Source organism: Columba livia, chromosome Z, assembly GCF_036013475.1.
Source record: "Columba livia isolate bColLiv1 breed racing homer chromosome Z, bColLiv1.pat.W.v2, whole genome shotgun sequence".
NCBI lineage: Eukaryota > Metazoa > Chordata > Aves > Columbiformes > Columbidae > Columba > Columba livia.
The window spans coordinates 30,438,584-30,465,518 of record NC_088642.1 but is presented as its reverse complement, the minus strand read 5'-3'; the positions used below and the strand labels follow the sequence as shown (position 1 = coordinate 30,465,518).

Genomic DNA, 26,935 nt, shown 5'->3' with positions numbered 1-26,935 from the left:
GGTGTTGAGCATTTAATTTTATTTCTCCAATTTTTATTCTTTACTTCAGCTGATCTTTACCCTTCTGTTATCTTCCACTGAATCAATACTGAAAGGAAACTGCTTGCCCTTGAGGCAGGGATTATGGAGTTTACCTACACCAGAAAGCATCTAATATTTCTGAAGTTCTCTGAAACAAAGAGATGCTAAGATACTGTACCTCCTAAAGCTTTCATTGAAAATGCTACTAACCAATTCTACAGAAAACTACACACTAAACTAAATGTTTCTTACAAACCAAATGGTTTAGCACTGTGCTGATTTGACTGAAAATGGGTTAATTTTCTTTGTGCAGTTAGAAACCTTTCTTTTTTGTAGCTAGCATGCTCATTATTTATTTGTTTGGGAACAAGCAGATAACACCCCAGCACAGAGTTAATGTTTTTAATTGCTCTGGTCTGAGAGCCAAGGACATTCCATGTGCTCTGCCCACAGGTGTGAGGCAGCAAGGAAGGGGGGCAGAGATGGGGCAGAGTTTGACTGATATCCAGACTGATCAATAAGAGTGTTCCATCCCATTAGCATCATGTTTCAGATATGAGTGAGGCCTTCCGGTTGTGGCTCTACCGATCTCTCTGGTTATTCTCTCTCTCTCTCTGGGGGTAGCTGGGAAGTTTCGGTCAGGACGTTTAGCCCAGCCTTTGGCCATTTTGCAGAGGCCTCTGGGCTTTTCTGCCTTTTTCCTCTCTTCTCTCTCTTTGGGATCAGCTGCTAGGACTGGGCTGTTTCCTAGGACTGGCTGCTCAGCATGTGTGTGAGGAATTGCCTTGAGTATCTTTTATTTCTATTTTATATATATATATATATATGTATTTACTATTAGTGTGTTAGTATTTTGTGCTTTTGTTAAACTGTGTTTATCTCAATCCAAGTTTCTCCCTTCCCTTTTGATTCTCTCCCCTACTGGGGAGGTGGAGGTGGGCGTGAGTGAATGGCTATCACCGTTGTATTGCTAGCTCAGGTTAAACCACAAGTATGAACTCAACAATATTTAAAACAAACAGTATAGAAGTTTTTATGGAAAACACTTACACTTTTTATGCTCTTAGCCACCATCACTGTGTATTCAGTCTGACTGCACACAGTACATTGCTACATTTCTACATTTAACTTCATTTCTGTCCTTCCAGAACATGATGTCCTTTCTTCCAATTTGTGACTAGTGTAAGTAAGCTTATCTACCTCCAGAAGTAATATAATTTGTGGGCTAGAAATCATCTGTGATAATGACTATTGTTTAGATGTAGAACAGTCTTTTCCAAAACAACACTACCATAAAAAAGAATATGAAATAAGTTTTATAGGCTTTGGAAGCAACGTCTAATGCAGTACAATGAAGCTAAGCTAAGCCAAGTCCTCCTTACGGAGAGACTGACTTGAGCACAAGAATTAGCCTTAATATACTGGCAAACCTTTTACTTTCAATTTTGTGATTGCTGGTAAATTTGGCATAATTATAATTTGGCATTATTGCTAAAGTAATATTCTGTGGCCCATATGCAGTCAAGTCTGCTGTAAGTCTTTTGCTAAATTATCAATGTGCTTACTGCAGTGGACAATGTTTCAGAAATGTTTTATTCCCAAGTGAAAAAACAACAGCAGGAAAAATACTCTCATTGCTTGATAGATTACAAGAGTACGGCATGCTACTCTGTAATACCATTGTTATTAATGAGGCTAAAGCTATGCTAGTATATTCCCAGAACATAATCCCTCTTTCAGAGCATATTTTGCATTTTCAGAAATTCCTACATGGTATTAATTTTTTTCTACAGAGATAAAATTAAAATGCCACTGACTGAAGCTCTCTTAAAAATGGCTGGACATTTCTTCTGCCATCAAATGATAGAAATACAATAACTTCTGTAATTTCAGATTAGTTTTAAGAATACTTGTAGAGAGTAGTTAATTGTAACTATATTTTGATGTTCTACCATGTCCACTAAGGCTACATCTAACACAAAAGTAAGGGGCCAAGCATGAGAGTGAAAATTAATCTTTCTTAGAATCAACTGAGGACTAAGTTCAAATTCAGGACAATGCTTCAGGCTTCAGTTATCCAATGTAATCAGTATGCATGCACATCACTAGGTAGGATGCTCCTATTCAATGTTCTTTCATTTTTGGGTAGAAGTTAAAATGTACCCCACAGAACAACACACATTACTTTCTTAGGAAACATTGCAATCACCAGACACATAGTTTGCATTGTACTTTTGCCATTTGTTACCATGCCCACTTTTTCACTCAAGAATATGCTCAGTGCCTTGTGGAAAGAGGGTTGTAGATAAGTAGATGGGCAGGCTGCTCTTAGTGTCTCAAAAGCAGTCTGTAAAATGACTGCTGTCAATCACTTTTCATTACAGAAGAGAAATAGACAGCTGGAACTGGGGTCTCATATTTGCCCATTCAGAATTAAAGAAATAAATATTTGTATTAATATCTCTTACAAATTCCCTCACATAAATAATACTGCATAGTTACTGAAGCAGATTTTAATCAAATAAGAACCAACATATACTTCTTTCCACAGTACTGGTTTCCCTCCACAAAACGTTTTAAGAATTTTTATATAAGATAGAAGAACATTTATTTTCAGAGTTCTTAATTTCTTTTTAATAAAGTTTCAGATTCTGCTGCGGGGTTGTGGAGCACTGGAACAGGCTCCTCAGCGAGGTATCACAGTCCCAAGCGTGACAGTGTTCAAGAAGAGACTGGACAATGTCCTCAGACACATGGTGTGAACTGTGAGGTTGTCAAATGCAGGGACAGGAGTTGGACTCGATGACCGTTGTGGGTCCCTTCCAACTCAGGACATTCTATGACCCTATGCTGAAAAAGTAGTCCTTCTCAAAAAAAAAAACCCAACAACCCCAAACCAACAAATCCAGTTACTTCTGTAGCAGTATAATGCTATAGAGCCAAAACACAAACTCTCTGATGATATTGCAAAGCAATGTATCACTGGGCATGCTAGGTTAGAATAATTCATTATTTAAGTATGGATTGTTCAATACATTAAATATGTAAGGCTACAAAAGCTTCAAAGCAGATACAGAAGTCCATCTTAAAAATTTTTGAAGAAAAAAGATGGATCGGTTTTTATATACACATTATAGAATCAGGGTATCAATACACTGTGATTATGCACTAGCCCTCAACTTAATTCTATTCACAGCAAATAAGTTATGGATAATGTCTCATACATTTCCACTGAGAATAATTAAATTTTTGTAGACATCATAAGAAACATCCAGCAAGTGAAGATAATTTGCTAATACAAAACAGCATGACTGCAAATGACCAAAACACTGGCACATTTTCTGATGGGGTTGTTAGAATATGAAACAAATGAATAATTAGCAAAAAGAGTAACTCTAAAGCCATGCTTTCATGTTACAGCTCAGCTGATCTCACAGCTAACATCTCTTTACCTCCAACCACATTGTTCCACCTATATTCTTATGCCAGCTGCAGCAACCTACTGAACCCAGCATGGGGAAGAAAAATCAGCAAGGAACTACTTAGTTTTTGCCTTTTTGTCCTGTGTGAATCAGGCTACTGTGGAGTCAGATGAGACAAGAGAAGTAGACGTTTGTGGTCAGAATTGTACAAAGACTCCTTTTTACTCACTGTGACGTGTATTTTGGTACTGACATGTGCTTCTGACTATGTTTGTATTTTGAATGAAGAACCGTGATAACTGCCCATAAAACTATGTTTACTATAAAACTAAGTTGCAGTAGCATGTCATTGACATGGTGATTCATATACCTTCCCTGCTGCTCATGCTTGGGAAAAGCAAAAAATAATTCCTGCAAAGTTCTGGTTCAGTCACAAATCCACTGTACCAGTTCACCATTTTGACAGGTCAGTGTTCCTCATACAGCCTAACCAAAGTCCCTAGTAGGAACCCTGCAGAGGGGCACAAGCTTCAGTATAGGACAACTACCGTACCTTTCGCACCATCTTGTGCCAAAAATCTACCTTGGTTAGTAAGCTTGTCAAAGGCACCATCCTGTAAAGCAGCAGGTACCTTGAACTCCTAGTGAGCTTCCAGAAGACCATCACACAAAAGATGCATCTTGCACCACTAGGCTCTGAATCTAAAGGTGAGGTACTGGCAAGGATAAGAAGTTTGCACTTCAGCACAAATCTTTCTTGCAACAAAATTTTGACAAAGCACTGCGTTTTTCTGAAATTTGACATTACAAACAAAAATTTAACACAGAGAAGTTCAATATTATTGCTGAACACTAGACCAGGAAGATTTCCTTAGAGAAATTCCTAAGGTCATAGGAAAATACAGAGGATGTTATTGGATAAACCACAGAAATGGCCACAATTTGCTTTTTACTAATATGTATTGACTTTCCTCTTTCTTAAAATTAGAAACATAGATCCAAGTGAAGAACAGACGCTCTCCATTCTGTATGTTCCATATCCTCCACTAGTTCCTGGCCTCTTTCTTCAACATCCAAATACGAGCTGACACGCACCACTCTTTGTCTCTATTTTCAACTTTGGAGCTTTCACGTGTGTGTATACAAAAGTACTTCCTAGAAAGTCTACTTCATTCTTTTTCATGCTGTACCTCCATATTTACATGTAAGAAGACACAGCCTCCAGACCCCACTCTCCTTTCTTCTTCATAGTCCAGCTTCAAAACAAAGCAGAGTAAAAAGCTGTCTCACTCTTGGACTCAAAATTCACGCTTTGTCAGCAAACTTCCACCTATCTCTTTCTGTGCTAGGTCTCCTCTCTCTTCACACACGAAAGACCCCTTACAAACTAGTATATAGGGCACAAAGGAGTGCAGAGGGTGATACGATCTACATTTGAGTCATAGTTTACTAGCTGATGGGTCTTACTGCAGAGGTTTCAACACTTACGGCACTAAAATGTGCCATTTCAGTAGGGCATTCTGTACATCATCTACATAGCTAGGAAAATATTGACATTTTTATAGTATCCAAGGTTTAAGAATTATTTTGTTCCACTGTTCTCCACTGTTTTGTTCCACTGTTCTGCCTGTTTTTCCTCTAAGAATTACTTAAATAATTGAACTCTGTGTGCAACAAATGATGATAAAAAGCACACTGCATGCAAAAATCCAGCAAGTCTTTTCCCACAAAACACACACATCCATGTCTGAAAAGTGACAGAAGACTGATGGACAAAAACTAAGAAAAAAGCTTGTCTTGAAGTGTAGATAAGAAATTGATTATGAGAAAATGTAAAGGAGACTTCAAAAAAGCAACTGCAGTGGTTCAAAGCCTTTTGATATGGTACCATGTGTAGCACATGGAAGAGCAAAGAGGGACAAAACAGCTGCCCAGAGCATTGGGAGATAAGGTAGAGAAACTTAGGATAAACAGATACTCTGAATGTCATCTAACCAGACCACTGGATTTCTTGAGATTCAAAACACTGAAGAAAATCTGCGGCACAAGCAGGACAAAAATGTATTTTTTCAGCTGATGGTGATGAAATAGTGGTACAGATAAAGTGAAACAGAGTATTCATACAACGTGCTGCTAGAGATAGAAGTCAGTAAGATCTTCCACTGCTATTGCCCAAGACAGGTTTTACAGAAGTTCAGTTTAGAGAACACACAGAGAACAACTGCGAGCCCATTTTGGCACTCTGCCTGAGGAAGAACAACCTACTGTGGCCCTCCATTAAAAAGTGAGATTATATTTTACTAATAGCGGATCAAGTTAATTCCAGGAGATCCTCATCACATTTTTGTCCCCACAGTGATGGGTCACATATTGTGCTTTTCAGCATGTCTCTAAAATTCAGTACTGTTTGCACACGTGTACAAAAGTAGTTTCAGTGCACTAGTCAGTGCTACATTTATATTTAAGAGAACAGAGATACTTTTAGAACAAAAGAAACCCTAAGAGACACATCCACACAGTTGTTAATACCATTCTAAATACAGATACATTCAATAGATTAACAGATTTCAATCCAGAAAGATTCATCTAGTAGTAATTCTGATGTATTATTTGTATCCTTCTAAACCAGCTTACTGTTAGGAACCAGACTGGTCTGTTATGCTGTGCTGCAGAGGGAAACAACAACATATTGCCACAGCAGCTACAAAACTGGTGTTCTGCTTTTCTGTTCAGTAGTTCCCTGTAGCAGAGATTTGATCATCCAGAAGAAATCTACTTCTGGTCAGCATTTTTTCTAATGCATAAAACCAAAATTCGGTTTGCTAGTATACCAAAATCAGTATTCCTCTTGACTATAACATAATTAAAATTCTTATTTCAGTCTGGATCTTGGATTGACCTCATGGGGAGTACTACTTAACGGTACAAGCTGCATCATTATTCGGCCAAGAGGAACTACCAGGTCTGCCTGTATCTAATCTTCAAAAAATCTCTTTACATATCTTTTCATACAACCTTGTTTGTTTTGTAGCAAATGAGACAGAGTACTGAACACCTTAGCACCTGGAAAAATTGCATACAATAAAAATCATATACAATTGCCCATTTGCGATGCTACATTTTTCTCTTTGCTATACTAGAATTCTACTTTTCCAGTGTTGTCAACAAAATAAAAAATAGCTCTCTAAACCATAGAAAATCTGCCAACTCTGCTACTAACAGGGAAGAATACACTTAGTAGTAACTCCTTCTGTAAGGTGCAAGATTACATCTCTGTGATATTAGGTTTGATAAGTATAGTTGGTATGCATCAGACTTAAGGAATATAAGCACAAAAATGTGACTAAGGAACAGCAGGTCCTATCTAGGTCATCCTCCTTCTGGATGTGTCAGTGCTGGCAGGTCTGCTACCGTGGGGCTTGATTTCAACAGATTTTTGGTTTATGACTGGTATTTTTTTCCTTTTGCAAAGTTCATGGACAGAATTACCCACATTAGAGCACTTAAGAGCATCCTGTGCTTACCTACCTTCCTTAAATTTTCCTAAATATGATCAGTTACCTGAAGGTAAAACTTATCACACCATAAATTATGGCTAAAATGAACAAAGACGGCAAAAGATACCGAGAAAATACACAAAAAGTAAGAATCTAAGTTTGGTACCTTATGAACAACTGGCATCTTTTTCACCTTCTTTCCAGAATCTCAGGTGTAAAGTTTCATTCTAATCATACACTCCTTCTTTTTTTTTTTTTCCTACAACAAGTTTTCTGCTGTATCCAACTGCAAAACAGACAGAATGCTCCAAAATAATCTACTCTTTACAACTCTGGGAGCCCACTGAATGTAACGCTCCACATTGCTCAGTTTCTTTCACTATATAACGTCTTTTTTTTTTCTTTACCATGTTTGCAGTCAAGCTCTTCGTCAATTTTTAATCAATGTTTTTTGCTCTGTTTCTTATGATTTAAATGGTTTTCTATGACCTATTTCCTTAGCCGTTGGATTGTTCTGCATGAAAACTAAAATGACAAGAATAAGTGTAATAAGTGCACAGTAGGAATTTTGTTTTTCCAATAACATGCATTCCAGAGTTGCACTGAAATTCTAACTTTCCATTTCCTGAGACATACTAATTTTAATCTGCAAATAGAATTTGAGATGTTCTAAATCGGATCTCTTTGGATCTTCTAATTTTACTTTTAAAAAAACCCAGGGCATTGGTTTTTCTTCACTCTTTTTTGTTGTTGTTGTTGAACATTTCTTCATTCTCTCTATAGCTTTTATCAAACCATGAATTAAAATTTTTATATTTATGGAAGAATTAGAGGATTATCTTTATTCACCAGGTGTTTCCTCTCATTCTCCCTCAGTTCAGACTGTATTTTAGTTCTCAAGCTGCTAGCTAATTATTTGCAACTTCCTTCAGAATCTGTGTTAGCAGTGCACTTTAGCAAAAAGTCCAAATCACAATCAAAACTCAAAATGGCTTTTAAAAGCTATTGAACAAAACATAAATGAAACAAATAATGCCATTAAAAGTTGGGAGAAGCATTAAAAGATTTATTTATTTGAGTAAGTGCTCATAATGTCAAATTTTTTTTATTCTACATGATTTTACTGATCATACAATATTCATTAGTAAAAGCAGTGCAAACCCTCCTCACTTTGTACATAGAAGAAAATGAGATATACAAAACATGAAAATAAGATCACTTAAAATTTTTCAGCTTTCTAAGCTATAAAAGATGAGGATTTGGTTGACCTTTTGTCAAGCTGGTGGATTTTTTAATAACGACTACAGGGAAGAACACTTACTTAATGAAGATGAATATGTTTCTTTCTAACTGGTGCTATTTTCAAAAATGTGAGATCATTACTGAATCAGAATGTTTCTTTTCTTCATTATTACTATGCCCAAACATTTTCTTGTTGATACGACAATCTCCAGCCTTTAGAAACAACACATCAAATTTCCTAATGCCTAAATGAAAGGTGAAATACTTGATTGCAAATTACTAATAATAGGAACTGAACAATTTCCAGCATCTTCACAAAAGGCAGATATACTCCTGAAAGAAAGTTTAAAAAGAAAAAATCCAATACATTCCATCCCCCATAATTCTAAACTGTATTAAATGTGAAGCACTTTTTTAGCTAAGTCACCTAGAAATGAAACCTCCCCCATTTTAATTTAGATGTTGATATAAAGCATTAGAAAAGCACATGATACCAGAAAAAGCACTTGTACCAAATAAAATCTCGGCAATAACTAGCTTTAAAAAAATTCATGTTGTCATAGCTTTATAGCCATAAGAGTGTTAGATCATAACACATGAAATTTTTGTTTTATTTAACTTATTGGTAAAAGCTGGTACACTGGATCTGAAAAAGACATTCACACACCAAAAAAAAAAAACAACTTCTTCAGCTGTAACAGCAGATACTATATTTCCTTACATTTAATTCTGAAATGCAGCTAGCATACATCTCTTCAGTATTCTGCAGTAATATATATAATAATTCATTTCAGTAACCTGCTACTTCATTTTTTCCATTTCCTACTAGAATCACTGATTGCTTATAAACTTCAGAAACGTAAGTTTGTGTGAAATCTAACCTGTTCAATTTTGTGTGACAACTTCCTGATCCATACAGAGACTTATACTTCCCAGTGACTGCCTGTAGTTTTACCTAAAATAGTTGAAGAAACGTAAAGAAAAGAAAAAAGTTTAAACACATACAATTTGTGCTTCTTCTTTACCATAAAGAAAAAAAGAGTTATTTTCAGATAACATTATTTTCTGCCAAATGCGGATATGAGAAAAAATAGCTTATAAGTTGGATATAAAATGTGAAAGGGGGTCACAGATAAGAAACATTCATAGATACATCGATCACCACAAAGCATGAAGATTTAGTTCTTTTAAAAACAGGTAGGGAGCTTTAATTCTCCTAGATGTTAGGAACTTTGTTTTTCTGAAAATCTGAAGAATCAAGCCCTGCTACTCTACTTAAATCTCCACGCAAGCAGCATGTAATTTGCTTCAGTTTATACATATTCAGAGAGTTTAGTGCCATGAAAGCCAATTAGAAACACAAAACTTACTCAAATTCTTAGGCACAGAGACAGTAACAATTTGTAGAAGTGAAGGACTATAGGCCTGGGGCACAAAATTCTATAAAAATTATAACAATATTTTCTTATGCAAAGTCTCATCTTAAACTTTCTCCTTACTGTGTATTTGATTTGATCCACCTGGTAATACACAGTAAATCTCATAAATATGAAAGCACTCCCCTGTTCTTGTTCACATCATTGTTGAGCTTCAATTTTTATAAGGCATAAGTTGTCTTATATAACTGCAATTTAGTCTCTTCTTCACTCTATCTGCATAACAAGAATCCACAATGAAATTATAGAACATGTCTAACTGCACACCATTGCAACCTATCTCTATGAACACGTCATAGTATTCCTTAACGATTTATGAGACTTGATGTCTCTTAGCTATGATCTAAGTTGTCTGTGAGCTTCTAGAAAAACTAAAATAATAGTTTCTAATATTTATGGTTTATACAAGAAAAAAGCGTACAGTATTTCTGTAGTTCTAGGCTGTTCACCAACATTTTCTTGGAATAGCAATCAATACAACCTTGGAAGAGCAGCAACGATCCATATGTTATTCACTAAAAAGAAAAAAACATTTTTTCTGGCAGACAGTCACAAATAAAATACATAAGTCTGGGCTTAGTTTCTTTTCTGTGTTGCTTTTGTCCAGCAAGATAGAAGGTCTGTGAGGATGAATCAGGATCTTATCAGTAGCATGGCACATACCTCCAGCTGTTGACCCTTAGGTACAACACTACTATTTCTGGTAGAGGTGGCTGCATTCAGAGGCTTTTTGTGTCTCTCTTTAGAAAAACTACACATTACCAAGGATATTGGAAAAGCATAAAAAGGGTCAGTGAAAAACACTGCCTCTTCTCAGCATACTAACCACCAAAGGTAGCCTGTCACCAAGAAGCAGCAGATGATCCCCCTCTTTTGTAAGATGGGCACTTAATGCACAACAGCTTATGGACTTCTGCTATGCTGAGGTTATTCTTTACTGTCTGTTTATTCTGGAAGTATCTTATAGACAGGGAGCTTATTCAGATATTTTTCAGCTAAATGAAGAAAGATATTCACAGCACATCCAGTCTATTTTGGCCTTCAGCAAAGCTGTATTACGAGAGTGTAGCTACACTGCACCCTAATCTGTATGTTCTAGCTTCAAGATGATCATAAAAAAAATCTAGAGTATATAGAGATCCATTGAGACAATCCTGATATGTTGAATTTATCCAGCAGCTTTCTGAGTAATTTTCCCTCCTTTCCAACACACCAGTGAAGCATTAAGTAGTTTACAATATAATCCATGACAGAAAGCAAGCAGAGTTTTCCCCTGGTAAATCCCTAGAAAATTTGCAAGGCTGTTTATCCAACTGGCTCTTATTAACACCAAATTATGTGAGAGACATATCGAAGAGCAGAAGAGGTCAGTTCAGACACCACCCTCAAAACCTGTTAGCACAAATAACAGCATGAAAAGACTACAGCTGAAAATAATTAAAACTCTAAAGTGTCGGGGTTTGAAGGCTTGTAACAGGAGCTCCAGATGCACCTCAGAAACCGGCAGCTTTCACATGCTGTTCCCCTCAGATACAACTTCCACAGAAACTATAACTGCAATTTAAGATGGGTAAATCATCAATTCAGGCCTGAATCCATCATTGTTAACACCCTCTTGTTAATCAGTTCATAATCCATGACAGAACTAATATCCCAATTACAAAAGTGACCATCTAGTAGCAACAGTTACAACCAAAGCAAAAGCAAAGATAGATAAGCTTTGTTTCAGAAGTTCCTCATGCTCGAAATTTCTCGCCTCCTTGTATCAGTTAGTTAAATAAGATACTGCTTCTAACTTGTAACCACATAGCCCTGTAATGCAGTATTGCTGCTGCTAGGAACAGCCACAAGCTTTGTACTGAACTTGCGATGCCTCAGGGCTCAGGCTGGCCATGCTTGCCTTGGCTGAACTTCCCTTGCCCTGCCTGAACTTCCCGTGCCACTTGCTTTTACTCGGTTTAGCTGTGACAGCAATTTCTTTAACTGACCAGATGTCTGTGGCAAATCTGTTTTACTTTTGTTATCTTCGTATGGTACAACCGCAGACAGCGATTATTTCACAGAATGAGGTATTTTCAACTCTAGTATAATAACATAAAAATAAAGAAACACAAGCCTGCCAAAGATAAAAGAAGACTTAAGAAATGGAGACCAACACAGAGCAGCAGAGTCATGGGATCCCATGAGATGGGGCACTCGCTTGACACTGGAGACCCCAACAGCTGCGAGCAACTTCCCAGGGGTCTGCTAAAAAGATGCAGACTCGGGGCTGGACAGAATTGGTTTTAGAGGGTGACAAACAGCACAAAAAAACTGTATCATCTTACGTACATAAAAGGCACCACATAAGGTAAGTTGTACGGAACATGAAGCTGCACACCAGTGACACAAATGCAAAGGTCTAAAAGTGTGTTACCCAACACACAAGAATGACCTCAGGTGGATTCTGGGGTAAAGTAAAAGAAACCACGGACATCATATTCCACCCAGTAAAGGACTTTGGATGCTGGCAAGCAGCAGTTACACCCCCAGGCCCAGAGGGCTGCTGGCAGCCCGCACACGCCGAGGTGCAGCACCATGGGCAGACCCGCAGGAACCGGAGAGGAAAAAGTGAGAGTGTGCCGCAGTCTCAATGGCATTATTATTCTTTTTTTTGTTTAACAATTAAATCTGAACAAAAAATAGTCACATTCTTAAGATTTCAGTTATGTGTAAATTCTCGGCTTAATATACACAACGTTTCTTCTTTGCCATAAAGAAGATGTGAGTGTAGCACCCTGCAGCCCTGCAGTTCAATGGGTCTTACACCACTAATGCTACAGAACCATCAGTCCAATGCTACTATTTCAGAAAGAGTAAATCATAAACGTATCAGGCCAGGGACTGTGAAACCTGCAACTGAATGCTAGCACAGAAGCACCTCAGTCTTCTTTATCTCAAGGCTTTACAAAATAAACTTAAAGAAGCGGCCTATGCATTTACAAAGAAAGACCAAACTCTGAACGAGTCTGTTCTCTCAGACTGCTCTCCAGACTAACTCTAATTAAAGGTAAAAATGAGAATCACCTTCAACAGAGAGAGCTTAGAAGACCTTCACTTCACATCAGGTTTCTGCTGCACTGAAGTGCTTCTTAAAAGAACACTTAAATGAAATACTTCCCATTGTCATTTATCAAAACTCTTTCACTCCATCCACTCAGAGGTTTACGCTTTTTTATTTTTGTCAAGCCTCACTATCCAATTGCTTATGCATATGTGGTAGAAATCACAGTAACAAAGTACCAGCTTCCTATTGCAAATACCACTGTAACAAAATGCACAGTTCTACAACGGCTGTCAAAACACTGAAGAAACATGATGGCAAGTGGAACTTGAAAAAAAAGAGAGGATACCTAGACTGGCACACGAGAGGGAAGCAGCCACAAATAGGAGTGCACAGCATAGGAGCAACCCCCTGTGAGACATGTCAGACTGTACAGAGGATGCCATGTTGTAGATCCAGGTTTTCCTGGGAAGATACCGCAGCGATGGGAAACACAACCGCAGTAGCCACACGCTGCCTGATTCAGAGTCTGAGCAGCAGGCCTGTTTAAATATTCCACGCCACGATCACAGACTTTCACCAAGGTTAAGGAAATCAGTGCAAAATCAAAATATCTTCCACTCAAAACTACTATTTGAAACTAGAGGATTTATTTAACGTACTGACTTTTTAATTTTTTCTACCTTGTAAATTGTATGCTTACTGATTAAACTTAACAGTTTTAACAGCTGTATATCACTTGCTATATGAAACTTTAAAATAATGTAGGAATTGGTTAAGCATGTTTAAACAAGCAAAAGATCTGAAAGCATATTCTTCTTTCTCAGCTACGATGAAGTGGGAAAATTTGTGCAACATTTTATTCTTAGAAGTAACATCTAGCAAAGATTTAAGTGGCTGGAGAGACTGAAGGCGACACGACTGTGCAAATGTTCCATATATATTGTGCATTTGCATCATCATTTAATTTAATACAAACAATGAGGCCTGGAATTTTAAAAGCAATATTAGGGGCTTGGACACCTAAGAATCTTTAGTTTTATTAAAAAACAAGTATTAAATATGAAGACATCTAGATCTTGGAAAGGTTCTTTACTTTCAGTTTCAGAGAAGTGTTTCACAAAATAAGAACATGTTTACAAAATATCACAATGCCAGTTTAAATCTTTCTTTAAAATAAAATAAAAAACATTCCCAAAGACAAAAGAATATATGCATATCATACTGAAAAGTCTAATAATATGTCCCAGGCCTATCTTAATTTTCAAGCTCGTTCTCACATTTAATTGAGAGAGACAGCCTGTTCGTATCTCTCTTGCAATCCTGAACCCACTTCCCTCTGCTTCAATTCTGTACTATACTCTAAAGGCTCTGTTGACGGTATGCAGGAAAGAGCTCAGTCACTTGGTGCTTGAACAGAACGGAACGCTAGGTTTTCTCATTTAGAAGATTCGAACATTTATTTTTCCTTGAATCACACTGATTAAATTTCACTGTGTGTTCTCCCACTTCAAATTTATTATTACATCACAAAACAATAAGAAAGCCAACAGAAACTAGTTATATATACCCACAAAGGTTTTATTTTAGATAGAAAAAAAATGATTGTGTTGAATTAGAAAAACTACCAGCAGGAAGAGGTCATAAATCCACGTTTGCAGGTTACTTGACTCTAGATGGTACCATGTTAAACCAATATTAAGAGAGCATAAACAAAAGTCAGAATGATTTATAAAAGCACGTTAAACTTCACAAAAAAAGTAGCATAAATAATTTTAAACACCTACTTGCTTCTGTAGCCACCGTTCTCGCCGCCTTTGTTTTCTCCTTAAGCTTTTCAACTTGTTTCTTTCTCTCTTATTCAACTTTTGGTTGAAGGAAATACTTGTGGGCTGCACAAGACCACCAGGCATGATGTGTTGTTCCTCTTCTACAACACTCATAGACGAAGAAAGGTTCATCAAAGAAGGTGATCCATCCTCAATGGCACCCCCAGAAGATTGTCCAGTAGCTTCAAAATCACACTCACTTTCTGTGTCTCTATGTACTAATGTAAAGGAAGTAACTCGAAACTTTTTTTGTAGTTTGTCAGCAGTGGAACTACATTGGTCCTGAAAAGCACAACCATCTTTCCTATTGGTCTCTAATCGTAAGCCACTCTGTGTGTATTTGTTTTGGACATGGTAAATCATTCCCATACTGCAAGCCTCATATAACACAGGTGACAAAATATATCTCTCTCCGATATTTAAATCCAAACTACGTGATCTTCTGTGGAAAGGTTTTACAGTGTGTACATCATTCATAGGAAAAGAAGCAGAAAGATTTCCTTTTTGATCTAAAGCCTTTATGGGAAGCATTTTACTTTTCATCTCAAATCTGGGAGATTTTATTTCTAGACAAAGTGCTTCTATTAATCTTCCAGTACCTTTATTATTTCTGCTAAGGTAGGAAAACCCTTGATTTTTAATTTCCAAAGATGAAGCCACGACTTCGTGGCAGGTATTCTTGCTGAAACCAGACTGAATTCCAAGGAGGGGTAAGTGCTTTCCTGATGATTTTCTGAATTTAACAGAGAAAGCTGGCTGATAGTCAGTCCGACTTTTGCAGAAATGTATATTAACTAACTGTCCACAGGAACATTTTGTGTCACAAACAAAGTTAAAGCCCCCTAAGCAGGCCTCACAGAATGGACAGTGCAGTTTTCCAATTGTCCACTGTGCCTGTCAACAAGAAAAGAAAAAAAACACACTCAACACATTCATTGCAAATAAATGGTTAAGAAATCATTACTAGAGTTACTCTTCTTCAATAAAAGGATTTACATTTTGTTTTTCAAACACAAGAAAAGACACTTCACAGCAGAATGAAAATTCACTGTAATTATTATTCTGGTCAAAACTCTGCTTGTTGTAGTGATAACTAATTCTAAGAAATCTAGAACAGATGTTTCAAAATGGAGGGGATTTGAAATATGTTAAAATTTCTCCATAGGTAGAATAATGCTACAATATTAATCAAAACATTAGATCCTGCTTTAAAGGAGTGAAATCAATTTACCACGTTAATCTGGAATAAGCAAGCACAGTTTCTCAGCTAAGTCTTCTGAGTGCTTGCATACTAAGTACAGTGAAAGGCAACTTGTTACAAAGAGAATATAGATTTTTACCTTGCTTACCCTACAAAGGCTTGAAATGGTATTTGTATTTTGGCATATGTAGTATTACAACATAATGTGCATGCAGGTGCCATGACAAATCCTTAGTACTCTATCTACAAGAAGACAGTTACTTTCATTACTTGTAATTCTGTAAATTTCATTTCAATCCTAAAGTTCCTTTTGAAAAAAGAAAACACATATCCAAGATATTTAAACTCCTACATATTTGCGCAACTATTAGCATTTACAGTAAATGTGTTCATCTGTCAGCAGATACATTTTTGAGGATTAAAGTTACACAAGTGTTTGTAGATCAAAGCCCAGATGAGAAACAAGATTATCAACTTCCGTCACACATTACTCACTAGTGTGCCTACAGCCGGGTTAGAGCCACAAATACAGAAGCTGCCCAACATTGCTAGCTAAAGCACTGCTTTCAGTTGGAAATGTCTTTGCAAGGTAGTTTGATTGATGCTTGTTTGATTGAAAGCTTTAATTGCACCTATGAGAATCTGTTTAAATCTGGACATCTTTTTAACTTGGGAGAAAAAGAAATCTCAGTTTACATATACTCAAAGGCCATGAAAATTCCTTGAACATGCATAGTCTCTCACAGTTTATAAGGCAAACCAACTTGTGCATACGCCATTTCCAAAGGAGAATTAAGCTGGTTCAGAGATTCACACTCCATTTCCCAGATGCCAAGGGCTAGGCAATAAAACTCAGGGAAATGCACTTCCTAGCACCTTTAGTAAGTCTTTCTGCCACTCAGGCACTATGGAATAGTAGCCTGGATCTCCTAATTTAGAGAAGGAGTGACCCATGAAGGTCAGGGAATAAGGCCAGGAGCCTGACAAAAATGGGAATGCAAGAGATGGCAGGGAAGAAAAAGGGCATCTCTGTGTCCTGTGTGCACAGAGACTGGGAGATGAGGTGCAGTACAAGGGCATCCAGGACTGATTTAGCATGAGTTTGGCAATGGACTCTGGAAGAAGTAACAGCCTACTAGTGGAGGATGTGGTAGGAGGAAAATCAGCAAGATCTGAAAAGGAGCTGAGGGGACACAGATGTAATGATGGACTGCATAAAGGGGATAAATTGGGAAGGGTTAACCAAGAAGCTAAAAGAAGTGACAAGTGATGGGGAAGAGAAAATGCAGGTCAACAGTCACTAGCAGCACTACCTACGTATTTATAATTATTGAAGATTATCTATACACTAATGTGTGTATGAAACCCAGTGAGATTGGTTAAGAACAGGGACAGATGGCAAAAAAGAACTGGCTTGGAAGCTGTGGGTTTTTACAGCCTGCAAATAGACTTTGTGCTTATGTAAAATGATTTAGCCTTTGATTTTGGAGTCATACAGAAGAAAATAACACATGATCGCAAAATTATTCAGAGCCCAGGAGGATGTGGGGATGTCAGAATTGTTTAAAAAACCCACACATTCATCCATAAGCCCAGAGCAGTCAGAATTGAACGAGGCAAAAGTTCCCAGAATATTAAAAGAGAAAAAGAACGTTAAGATATTGAAGGTGTTCACAGACACTCGCATGTTCTGCCTCTGCCACCAAAGGATCATTGCTCCTCTGCAATCTCGAGCAAATATATTAAGCCTTTTCTGAGCAGTCTATGGGTATTGTATTTCCCAGGTTTCAAGTTCACTCTCTAGGCTTTCACATGCAGAAGGCTGGCCATTTACAGCTAAACGTGAAAAGAATAATATTAGTATCAATACTGAATGAAATTTTACTGAAATAATATAACATGCAAAGGACTGCCAAAAACTGCATCCTTATGATCAGGTATTCAAGATTAGGCAGGTCTGTAAAGAGGAGAAATACCTCATCACCCCTAATTTTCACACCCTGCCCCAGACTCATGTTTCTGAAACAGATATGGCACTCTATCACGCACTACTGAAGTATAAGTGATCACTTATTTTAAAAAAAGAGTTTAAGTAATCTTTAACAAAATAAAACAGAGCAAAACAGGGACAGAAGATGAAACAAATTCTCCTAATTTTCAAAAGCTTAGTTTTACAATCTTAACAATTTTTTTCTTTATGTATGATTTTCAGGGTGGATTTGTTTAGAAGTTACTTGCAATATAGTAAAACTTAGACACTAAGTCTAAGTAGAGAGGAATGCAGGTATCATTTGCCTCTTAAAATCAAAGATTCATCAGAGAAGAACTGTAGGGCAAAAGAAAACCACTGTTTCTGCTTATTATATCTACGCGACAACATTAACTTCCATTGAATAATAAAGGTGAAAGAAAAAAAATATGTACCTTTTCAATGACACATTTCACCCACTCTGGAATGGCTTCTAAGTCCACATGCCATACATTGCAAGACTCCTGAGCAGCAGCTGAAGGTTGTGATGTCTGTTAAAAAAATAATTATTGTATTGATACTCAACATCCATGTAAAGTTTTGTTTGAATATAGCCTGAAGTCAGCTTCCCAAATTCAGTAAATATGTTAGTAACAGATAAAACTCAAAGATGCTGGTGCATTCTTTATACTGCAAGTGAGGCAGATGCTGTCAGTAATTCTATATTTCTGAATCCAAGGACACTGGACAGACTCCACTGTGCAGACTGAGGCATTTGGAGGTAGTTCTGTTCTGTTCACAAGAACAAAAACTATGAAATTGCTCATCTTCTGAGAATATCCAGAATTGTCTTCAGAAGTACTATCACCTGGTACAATTTTGCAGTAAAGACAGGAAAATCTAAGTTCTAGTTTATACAAAGACTATGGTCAGTACTGTGTAACTATGCCACAAATAGTTTTAAATTAATTTTCTAATGCTTGTTAGAATAACTAGCAGAAACCAGGGACTCTTTGGAACCTTTCAGTTTTTACTGCAATGATATGACCAACTGAAGAGAAAACAAAATCTAAAAAACTGTAGCATTTCACTAACTGATACTAAAACAAAAACAATTACCTAACTACCTTTAGCTCAGAAGTGATACAAGTGTAATTTAATCTTTTAATGTGGCTTATAATGTCAGTAAAGTTATAAAGATAGCTAAAATACAAGGAAACCCTGGTGAGTGCTGAAGCCTTAAAAACAGTTCTTAAAATTTATGAATATGGAAAATGACTGACTCCTATGTTATGAAACTCACAGGAATAAAAGTTTCAGTAAGCTTAAAATTGCAGGTGTGACTATACACAGAAGACAAAAGCTTTTAGAAATTCTCCAAGTAATAACAGCAGACAGGTAGATCCATTTGCCATGTCTACGCTATCATCTTCCTCCTATCTGCAGAGAGGACCTATATTTCAACTTGGATATAATTCTGATTGAAAGTGTTTACACTGCATTTATGACTTCAACATTTAGTTTTAAGATCCGTTCTAAGATTTTTCTGGTTTACCCATATTTCAGCTATGTCTTTGACTCAATGTCTAAAATTCATGAGGGAAAGCCGACATACTGAAAACACTACTCTTCTCATTTTAGTAAAATCTTTGCCTCCCAGCGTCTCAGGAAGTAGAGGTAAATTAAGTTTTTTTTATCTACTAGCTGCGTAATTAGAGATGTAGATCCTTCAGTCTTGTGCACAATGAAGGTGGATCTCCACTAACAATTAAAAGCTCCACCATGGGGCATGGACAAAGATACCTCCTTCTTTTCATTACATTTTTTTCCATGAAAGGAGTTGAAATTCCACCCCCTCCCCCCAAATGCTTCAAACCAAGCACAAAATAAAAACCACTCAAGTATGAAGCATGAAAAATATTCCAGACTTCAAAATCTGCAAGCAAATAAAGTTATTAAAATGGGGTTTATTTGTAATACTAATTATATCAGGATTTTAAAAATAATAACTTTTTTTCTTCCTCTATTGGTTACATCCTTCTTCAATGCCAAAATAATGCCATTGCATTTCTAGTGTGTTAACAAAAAAGATCAACATCTTCCCTTCTATTTGCTTTTTCACTTTGATTCAAGATTGTAGCATATAAGCACAGTCTTCTTGGCATATTCAGAAAGACTCTTAACTCTTCATGATTACTAGGCTGCCATTATAAAGCAGCAGGAAATACTATGTCATTGTTTTATTCCATATGATTATTCTTCTGTTTATTTGAATAAAGATGATGTAAATTGCTCAGTGGCATTTTAGCCTGTGAGGACATCCCTCCCCTCAGGAGGTTAATCTTCTGATCTATTTGTGTGCATAGATATCCTCCATTTTTTTCAAAATCAAGAGCAAAAGTTTGTGATGTAGGAATATTTGACACACAGTTAACTGCACTGGAAATTAGTGTCAGTACCTAAAATACACCTTAGAAAAAAAGAGTTCTCTGTTAAAAGATATTAAAACAAAACAAAACAAAAAAGCATTTAAACTGTCAAAAATGCAACCCATTTTCATACGAAAAACAGAAACACCATTTATTCTACACAAGCTAGTACTCAAATCCATCATGAATACCAGCTTTCATGTCACAGAACATAAAGGTGATTCACTACCTATTTGACTTCAGTAGCATTACTGCTTACATTACTCTCTGTGGAGTTGTCCATATTTCAGTACTCTCCATAAAAGATTAATTACTAAGTGAGGGCAAGCCTAATACTCACAGGATCGCAGAATCACAAAATGTTAGGGATTGGAGGGGACCTTGAAAGGTCATCCAGTCCAATCCTTCTGCCGGAGCAGGAACACCTAGATGAGGTTACACAGGAAGGCGTCCAGGCGGGTTTTGAATGCTTCCAGACAAGGAGACTCCACAACCTCCCTGGGCAGCCTGTTCCAGTGTTCTGTCACCCTCACTGAGAAGAGGTTTCTTTTCAAATTTAAGTGGAACCTCTTGTGTCCCAGTTTGAACTCATTACCCCTTGTCCTATCATTGGTTGTCACCGAGAAGAGCCTGGCTCCATCCTCATGACACTCACCCTTTATATATTTGTAAACATTAATGAGGTCACCCCTCAGTCTCCTCTTCTCCAAGCTAAAGAGACCCAGCTCCCTCAGCCTTTCCTCACAAGGGAGATGCTCCACTCCCTTCATCATCTTCATTGCCCTGTGCTGGACTCTCTCCAGCACTTCTCCTTTATTTAAAACCAACAGCACTGGAAAAAGTTACAAACGCTTCTAGATGCTCCACTTACATCAGATGGTTCTTTTCCATGACATTTTGCAAGGCAAACAGAATTTGCTATGTATTTTCTACACCTCCAGCAACGTAGCACATCAGCCGCTTGGTTACTCATCTCAACTTTTGATTCTTCAGCTGTGTATGTCTGTCTGCAAAGACCACAAAACATATAATTCAGTCACCTGTCGAAACCACACACGCTTTCGTCTTGCAACCCAGATGTCTGTCAGTAGTGTTCTCACTGCAGAGGAGACTAATACTTTATTTACAAACACTGTCTGATCTTGTATAGCATGCCACCTAGACATTTTAAATAGCAAAGTGAAACAGCTGTTCTTATTTCCAGATTACATACAGGCCTAGAAAGCAACAACAACAAAATATGTTTTAAAAAAAGCCAAAAAAATTCCTCAAGGCTTAGACAAAAGAGAACTCCAGTTTTCACAGAATATGTCCATAAAAGTAAGTCATTGTTACCCTACACTTTAAATACACATACACATATGTAATGCCACATCACATAAATGAATGCCAGCATTAATCCACAGAAAACACTTTTCCCCTGCAGGTATGCTCCCTTAAATTATTTTGCGTGGGAGGATCAGTGCTACTGGTGCAACACAGTGTTCCACAGACCTGAATCAACATCCTTGTAAAAGAGAGACCTAAATTACGACAACCAGAAGCACAAGACAAATATTTTTTTCTCTCTGTGCTTTGCTGTGTTTTGAGGTCTCTCTGGTCTTCTCTAATCTGTTTCTAAAACTTTCCTTTTTCACCATGCTTTTTCCAAAGGTCCTCCTCCAACTCTTCTTTCAACCTGCTTCTGGTTTTACCCCCTTGTGTTAGCTACATGAAAAAAATAAGAAAACCTTTTACATCTACCCACTAAACCCAAGCACTATGCTAGGATTATGACTACTCACAGTGTTAAATTGCACAGCACTTACTGACAGGGAAGCAGGGGCGTAAAACTTCAAACCAGTATTAAAATAAACTCTTTTCTTAAACAGTCCAAATATCTGATTTTTTAATTCTTTCAGCATTTTTTTTTATTTAGTTTTTACTAACTAAAGAAACTCTGAGGTGCTCAAATTGTCTGCAGAGCAGTTTGGCTTATTGTGCCGCAGAGAATTTTGCATTTTCCCCATTTCTACCTTTCCCTTTTCTGCCTTGTTTTCTGAATTAATCAAAGATTATGAAACACATACACAGAGGTTATTAATTATTTTTCATTTATATCTGAGGTTTTCTTAGGTGTTCTTTCAGCAGATTTCCTACTTTTTCTAAATATCTAGAGTCTGAAATACAGTTAGACAAGAACAGAAATAATGTGTGTGTACATTAGACTCCTAGCTCAAGCGTACATGCAGCTTTTCATAATCAGATCCATGCTAAGCTTAGAAAGTGAAGGCTAACAAACATTAAATATTTTCTCGCAATGATGTCACAATATTTTTTTTCTTAAGATTCCGTTAATGTACTTTAACATAAATTAAGATGTCCAAGCAAAAGATCATGCAAGAGACACTTAGAGAAATTTACACTGGAGGCCTGTCTTATTCATGACAGAAATGTAGTGATTTAAACACCTTGACTTACACAGAATTTCTCTCAAGCTTTTATTAGCTTCCCTATGTCAGTGCTGCTACTTTCTGTACCAGATACAAGTTGAAAGTGGAATATATTAACATGCTGTATTTCTCTACAAATGACCTTTTTTTTTAAAAAAAAAAAAAGAGTACATTCAGGCTCTGAAAGATTTTGCTGTGATAAATGCAGCATTAGCTTTCAGAGGGTATTGAAGGAATGATTACCATTAATTTGTTTGTACCATTCAAACACCTTAAAGCTGTTCTAATTAACTTGTTCTTCGCAATTTCATAACACACTTTTAGAATTAATTTAATCTTACAACAGCTCTGTGAGAATCTCAAATCTAAGATCAACCTGGAAGGACTGAAAGACTTTTTGCATAAAGCTAGCTAGGACGTGTATTTCAGGTACAGCCATATTCCCACCTAATAAAACACATTATTGAAACGTGCCACAGTTAGTGATACACATCTTGCACATCTTATCTGCTGGATCTGTGTATTCAAATGGTATTTATTCAAGTCTCAGTATACGTTCTGTTCCACTTATGCTCATGATTCTAGAAAAAGCTGTTCTGCTATCTGTTGAACAGCTGCTTCATTTGAGGCCAACGATGCTTACTGAAGCGAGGCGTAAAACAATTGGTGATTGACCTCTGAACCAAGAGATAAAGGCCTGATGAATGAATCCACTGTCTATATTTAAAAGACAGGGTTCAAGTCATGCAAACACAGGCTGTCTAAGGATCACTGGCATTTGAAGTGATGTAAACATTCCCCCCATCTGAACAGCATCTAGCAAGCAAACACTGCTTAACTCAAAATAAAACCTCGTTTCTTTCTTTTTTTAATGTACACATTTTAAATGTTTCTTCTTAGTTCTGCATATGCCTTTAATCTAAAAACACACTTTCATAAGATAAATTAATGTCTAATATGTAATATATGCAATAACCAGAGAGTACAGGTTGTATTTGGTATAACCAAGAATATTGACAGTGAACTACAAAAAAAATCTAAAAGTGCAAATATTTTGTAATACTACATTACAGTAGACTGTGCTTCTAGCCTAGTAAAATTAAAAAAGGAAAATTCCTGTAGTTCTATTAATATTTTGCAAGTATGTGTCTTTTACAGTTCTTGCAGAGGACAGAAGAAACACAACAAATGCACAGTAACACATTGCAGAAGTTTCTACATGTATCAGCAAATGAGTAATTCCTGATTTGTCACACAAACATTTTTATTTTGATTTGCACATAACTTCAATTGCAAGTGAAATAAAAGCATACAGACACAGGATTTTGAAGTGGTTTTGTAATTAAATGCAGTTAACCCATAATGTTCTGGATATACTTTAATAAGTTTTTGTCTTGTTCTGCATCTAAGACCACTAAAAGACATCTTGCTCTCATCTTGCTTTCTCTTCCAGCAAAAAACGCCAACATAAAGAGATTCCAATTTGGCATTAAGAAACTAGATAGTGTCGCTCTCAGTGGCCGTTTTCAGCTTGACACTGGACCGTGTTTGTTGTGGCTATACTGCTTTTAGACCCACTGCTTTGTGCAAGCTTGTGTTTGCCTTCAAAGTAGGATGTAGAAATATGTGGGTGTTAAAAAGCCTACGCTCCTTCGTGGCTCTTGTTTTATGCCCTTCAAACATTTTTCTATGATTCAGATCCAGAAAAGTGAGGAGCAAAGGGAGAAGACATCCTTTCCAAGTCAGAGTGTCAGTTCCCTTCCTTGACAACCATTTTTCTAACCTTCTGACAGACTTCTGATGAAGATTTCATAGCCTTTCCAAACTCTTTAATTACCTTCTTATCTTCTATTATTGTAATACTGCCCCTAATACCTTACCTGAGTTTTCTTGCAATTTCCCTCATTCTCTGTGAATACAGAGAACAAAACAGCTCCTTCTCTTCCAGGCAAGAATATTTTACAACTTTAAACACTTATCATATATTAGCTCTCCTTCAAACTTGCCTTTGAGGTAAATAAATACAGTTCTTTCCCTCTTTCCTCACAGATCACGCCTTCTTTATCTCTGGCTGTCACTGCTACCTTGTGAAGTTTCAAATGGGTCAGCTACTCTTGCACAGCAGCATTCAAATCTGGATGCAGAACTCAATATGAAGTTGTACTAGCACTGAGTAGACTAAGCAGATCATACAAATTTTCAAGGAAAAAAAAAATAATAAAGAATTCATTACTAGGGTGGAAACTAACACAAAATCCACTTCGATCCATTTGAAAATGTTGATTCTTACATTTATAAGGACAGTAAACACTAGAAGATTAAATAACCACTCCACAGCAGCAAACAAGTAATATCAGAATGAGAGCCTTAAGATTTTCATATGCATTCATGTGCATCAATATGCTAAGGGAAGCAGAAACAGGAATTGTATTTTTCCATCTTCCCACTCTGCCTGGAAAATCTATGAGCAACACCACAGAAAGCTAGTAGAACTATTCATAAAGGAAATATCAACAAAAAAATGGTGAAGAATCAATCAAGCAGTAGACATAGCAGACAGAGAAGTGGTAGAGAACGGATCAGTGTTAAATTTATTGATCATTTCTTGAAGGGGACACTTTCCCTTCTGGCATCCTCTTACTAGTAGGAATTCCCCTTTCATACTCATATCTAAGTTTCTCATATAATGTGAATTCTATAGTGTATTAAACTTTGGCCATTTTTTCTTCAAAAAGATTGCTCGAAAACAGTAGGTAAAACCCTAAGAAAAAATCTCAAATGTTCTAAGTGAAGAACCAAACACAGAAACTTAAACTTCTGCTGAAAACATGGTCTAGAATTTATCTTCAACTAGTTTGCTCCACATCCCCAAATGCACAAAAATCAGAAAACAAGTACAGCAGGACAAGTGCTTCTCAATGCCTTTTTGTTCAAAAGTCACTTGTGGCCCCTCCAGAATGCTGTAGCCATGAACATTACATTAGGTTGCAGCAAGAAATTAGGGCACAGAAAGTGGAGTCTTGAAAAAATAGTGCATGAGTGGCAGCTTTGAAGTAGGATGACAGAGAGAAGGTAGATAAGCTGTGCTAGCCAAAAAGTGTCCATACCAGAAGTTCCTTCTTGCAGAAGGCGAGGAAATGACACTTTGCTGGACAGAGAAACAACGATGGAAGGTATCTGAGTACATGTAAAAACTTGCCGCTAGCTTCTGATCTCCAAAGTAGTTCTGCTTAAGGAGATGCAAAAAGATTCTACAGCATGCTGCTGAAGTCAACAGGTCTAACATACAGCCACAGAATGTGGAGGGTTTAAATCGCTTTGACAGGCAACAGGCCTATCAAGTCAATGGAAAACTATGGATCAGCATGTAACCTCTTTCTTGCATGAGATCCCGCTGACCAGTACTGCCCGTTCATGCTCTCGCACGTACAAACAGGAGTTGCACACAACAAAGGACTCAACAAGCAGGATACGGTGTCCACGTCCCAACGCCACACGAGCTCCCGACCGCCAGTCACCAGGCTGCACAATCGCAGCCCCCGGCCGCCCCGCCGGTGTCCGGACACCCCCGGAGCCGCCCGCAGGTCCGCGGCGGGCGCGGTGGCCGCCCCCAGAGCGGCGCAGGCACCGCTAGGCTGGCAGCCCCGCACGCCCGTTCCGGCTGCTAACAGCCGGCGGCGGCGGCACCGTCAAGTTCACTCCGGGGCGAAGCCGGGGCTGTCGCCGCCGCGCTGCGGCGCCCCCTCAGGCAAGCGCTGGGCTCGCCCCAGGCCGGGCAGCCCCGACGCTCCCCGCAGCTCCAGGCAGGTGTCCGCCCCTCAGGTCCCTGCCCGTGCCCCAAGCACCCCGCTGCCCGTCGGCCCACCTGCCCAGGGCCCGGCACGGCCCAGCGGGTGGATGCGGCGCCTCCTTCCGCGCCCCCAAGGCCCCGGACAGCTTACCGGGCCGCGCCGTGCGAGGCTGAGAGGAGGAGGCGACGCCACTGGGGCGAGTGGCGGGCGGGTAAGGGGTTGCGCAGCAGCAGCAGCAGCTGCTGCGAACGGCAAGAGACGGGAGACAAACGGCGGCGGAAAGCGCTCCGCTAGCGCGGCGCCTGCCCGGCCCGGCCGGCCGCGGAAGTCACGGCGGGGCAGGCCAGCCCTCCCAGGCGGCTGCTGCCTCCCTCGCCCCCGCGAGAGGCCGGGCCCATCGCCGGCTGCGGGGCCAGCCCTTTGTCGCCGGGGTTGCGGGCAGCCACCCCGCGCCGTGCCGAGGCCTGAGGGTGGCACGTCCTCTCGTCTCCTGACTGGCAGAGATGGAGCCGGGGTGGGGTCAGCCCGGCGGCAAGCTGTGACAAGGGTGGAGAGGCGCGGTGCTGAATTAGGGGGAAACGAATGAAAAGTGTTCAATAAAATGTGGGACAAAGAAAAATATA

General features: G+C 38.3%; 1 protein-coding gene across 2 annotated transcripts in view; it reads right to left on the bottom strand.

Moving 5' to 3' along the window:
• The window catches only part of RNF180 (ring finger protein 180), an 83,197-nt gene extending 56,555 nt beyond the window's left edge, over positions 1–26,642 (bottom strand). Inside the window, exons 1-4 of one of the 2 annotated variants that reach the window (XM_065045274.1) lie at positions 26,463–26,642; positions 20,961–21,096; positions 18,116–18,211; positions 14,449–15,384 (exon numbers count right to left, since the gene is read on the bottom strand). In XM_065045274.1, coding sequence (XP_064901346.1) covers positions 14,449–15,384; positions 18,116–18,211; positions 20,961–21,062 — 1,134 coding nt within the window. In that variant the 5' untranslated portion in view covers positions 21,063–21,096; positions 26,463–26,642. Of the gene's footprint in view, positions 1–14,448; positions 15,385–18,115; positions 18,212–20,960; positions 21,097–26,386 lie in introns of both variants that reach the window. The other variant, XM_065045275.1, reaches the window with a different exon arrangement.
• Positions 26,643–26,935: the final 293 nt, after the last annotated feature.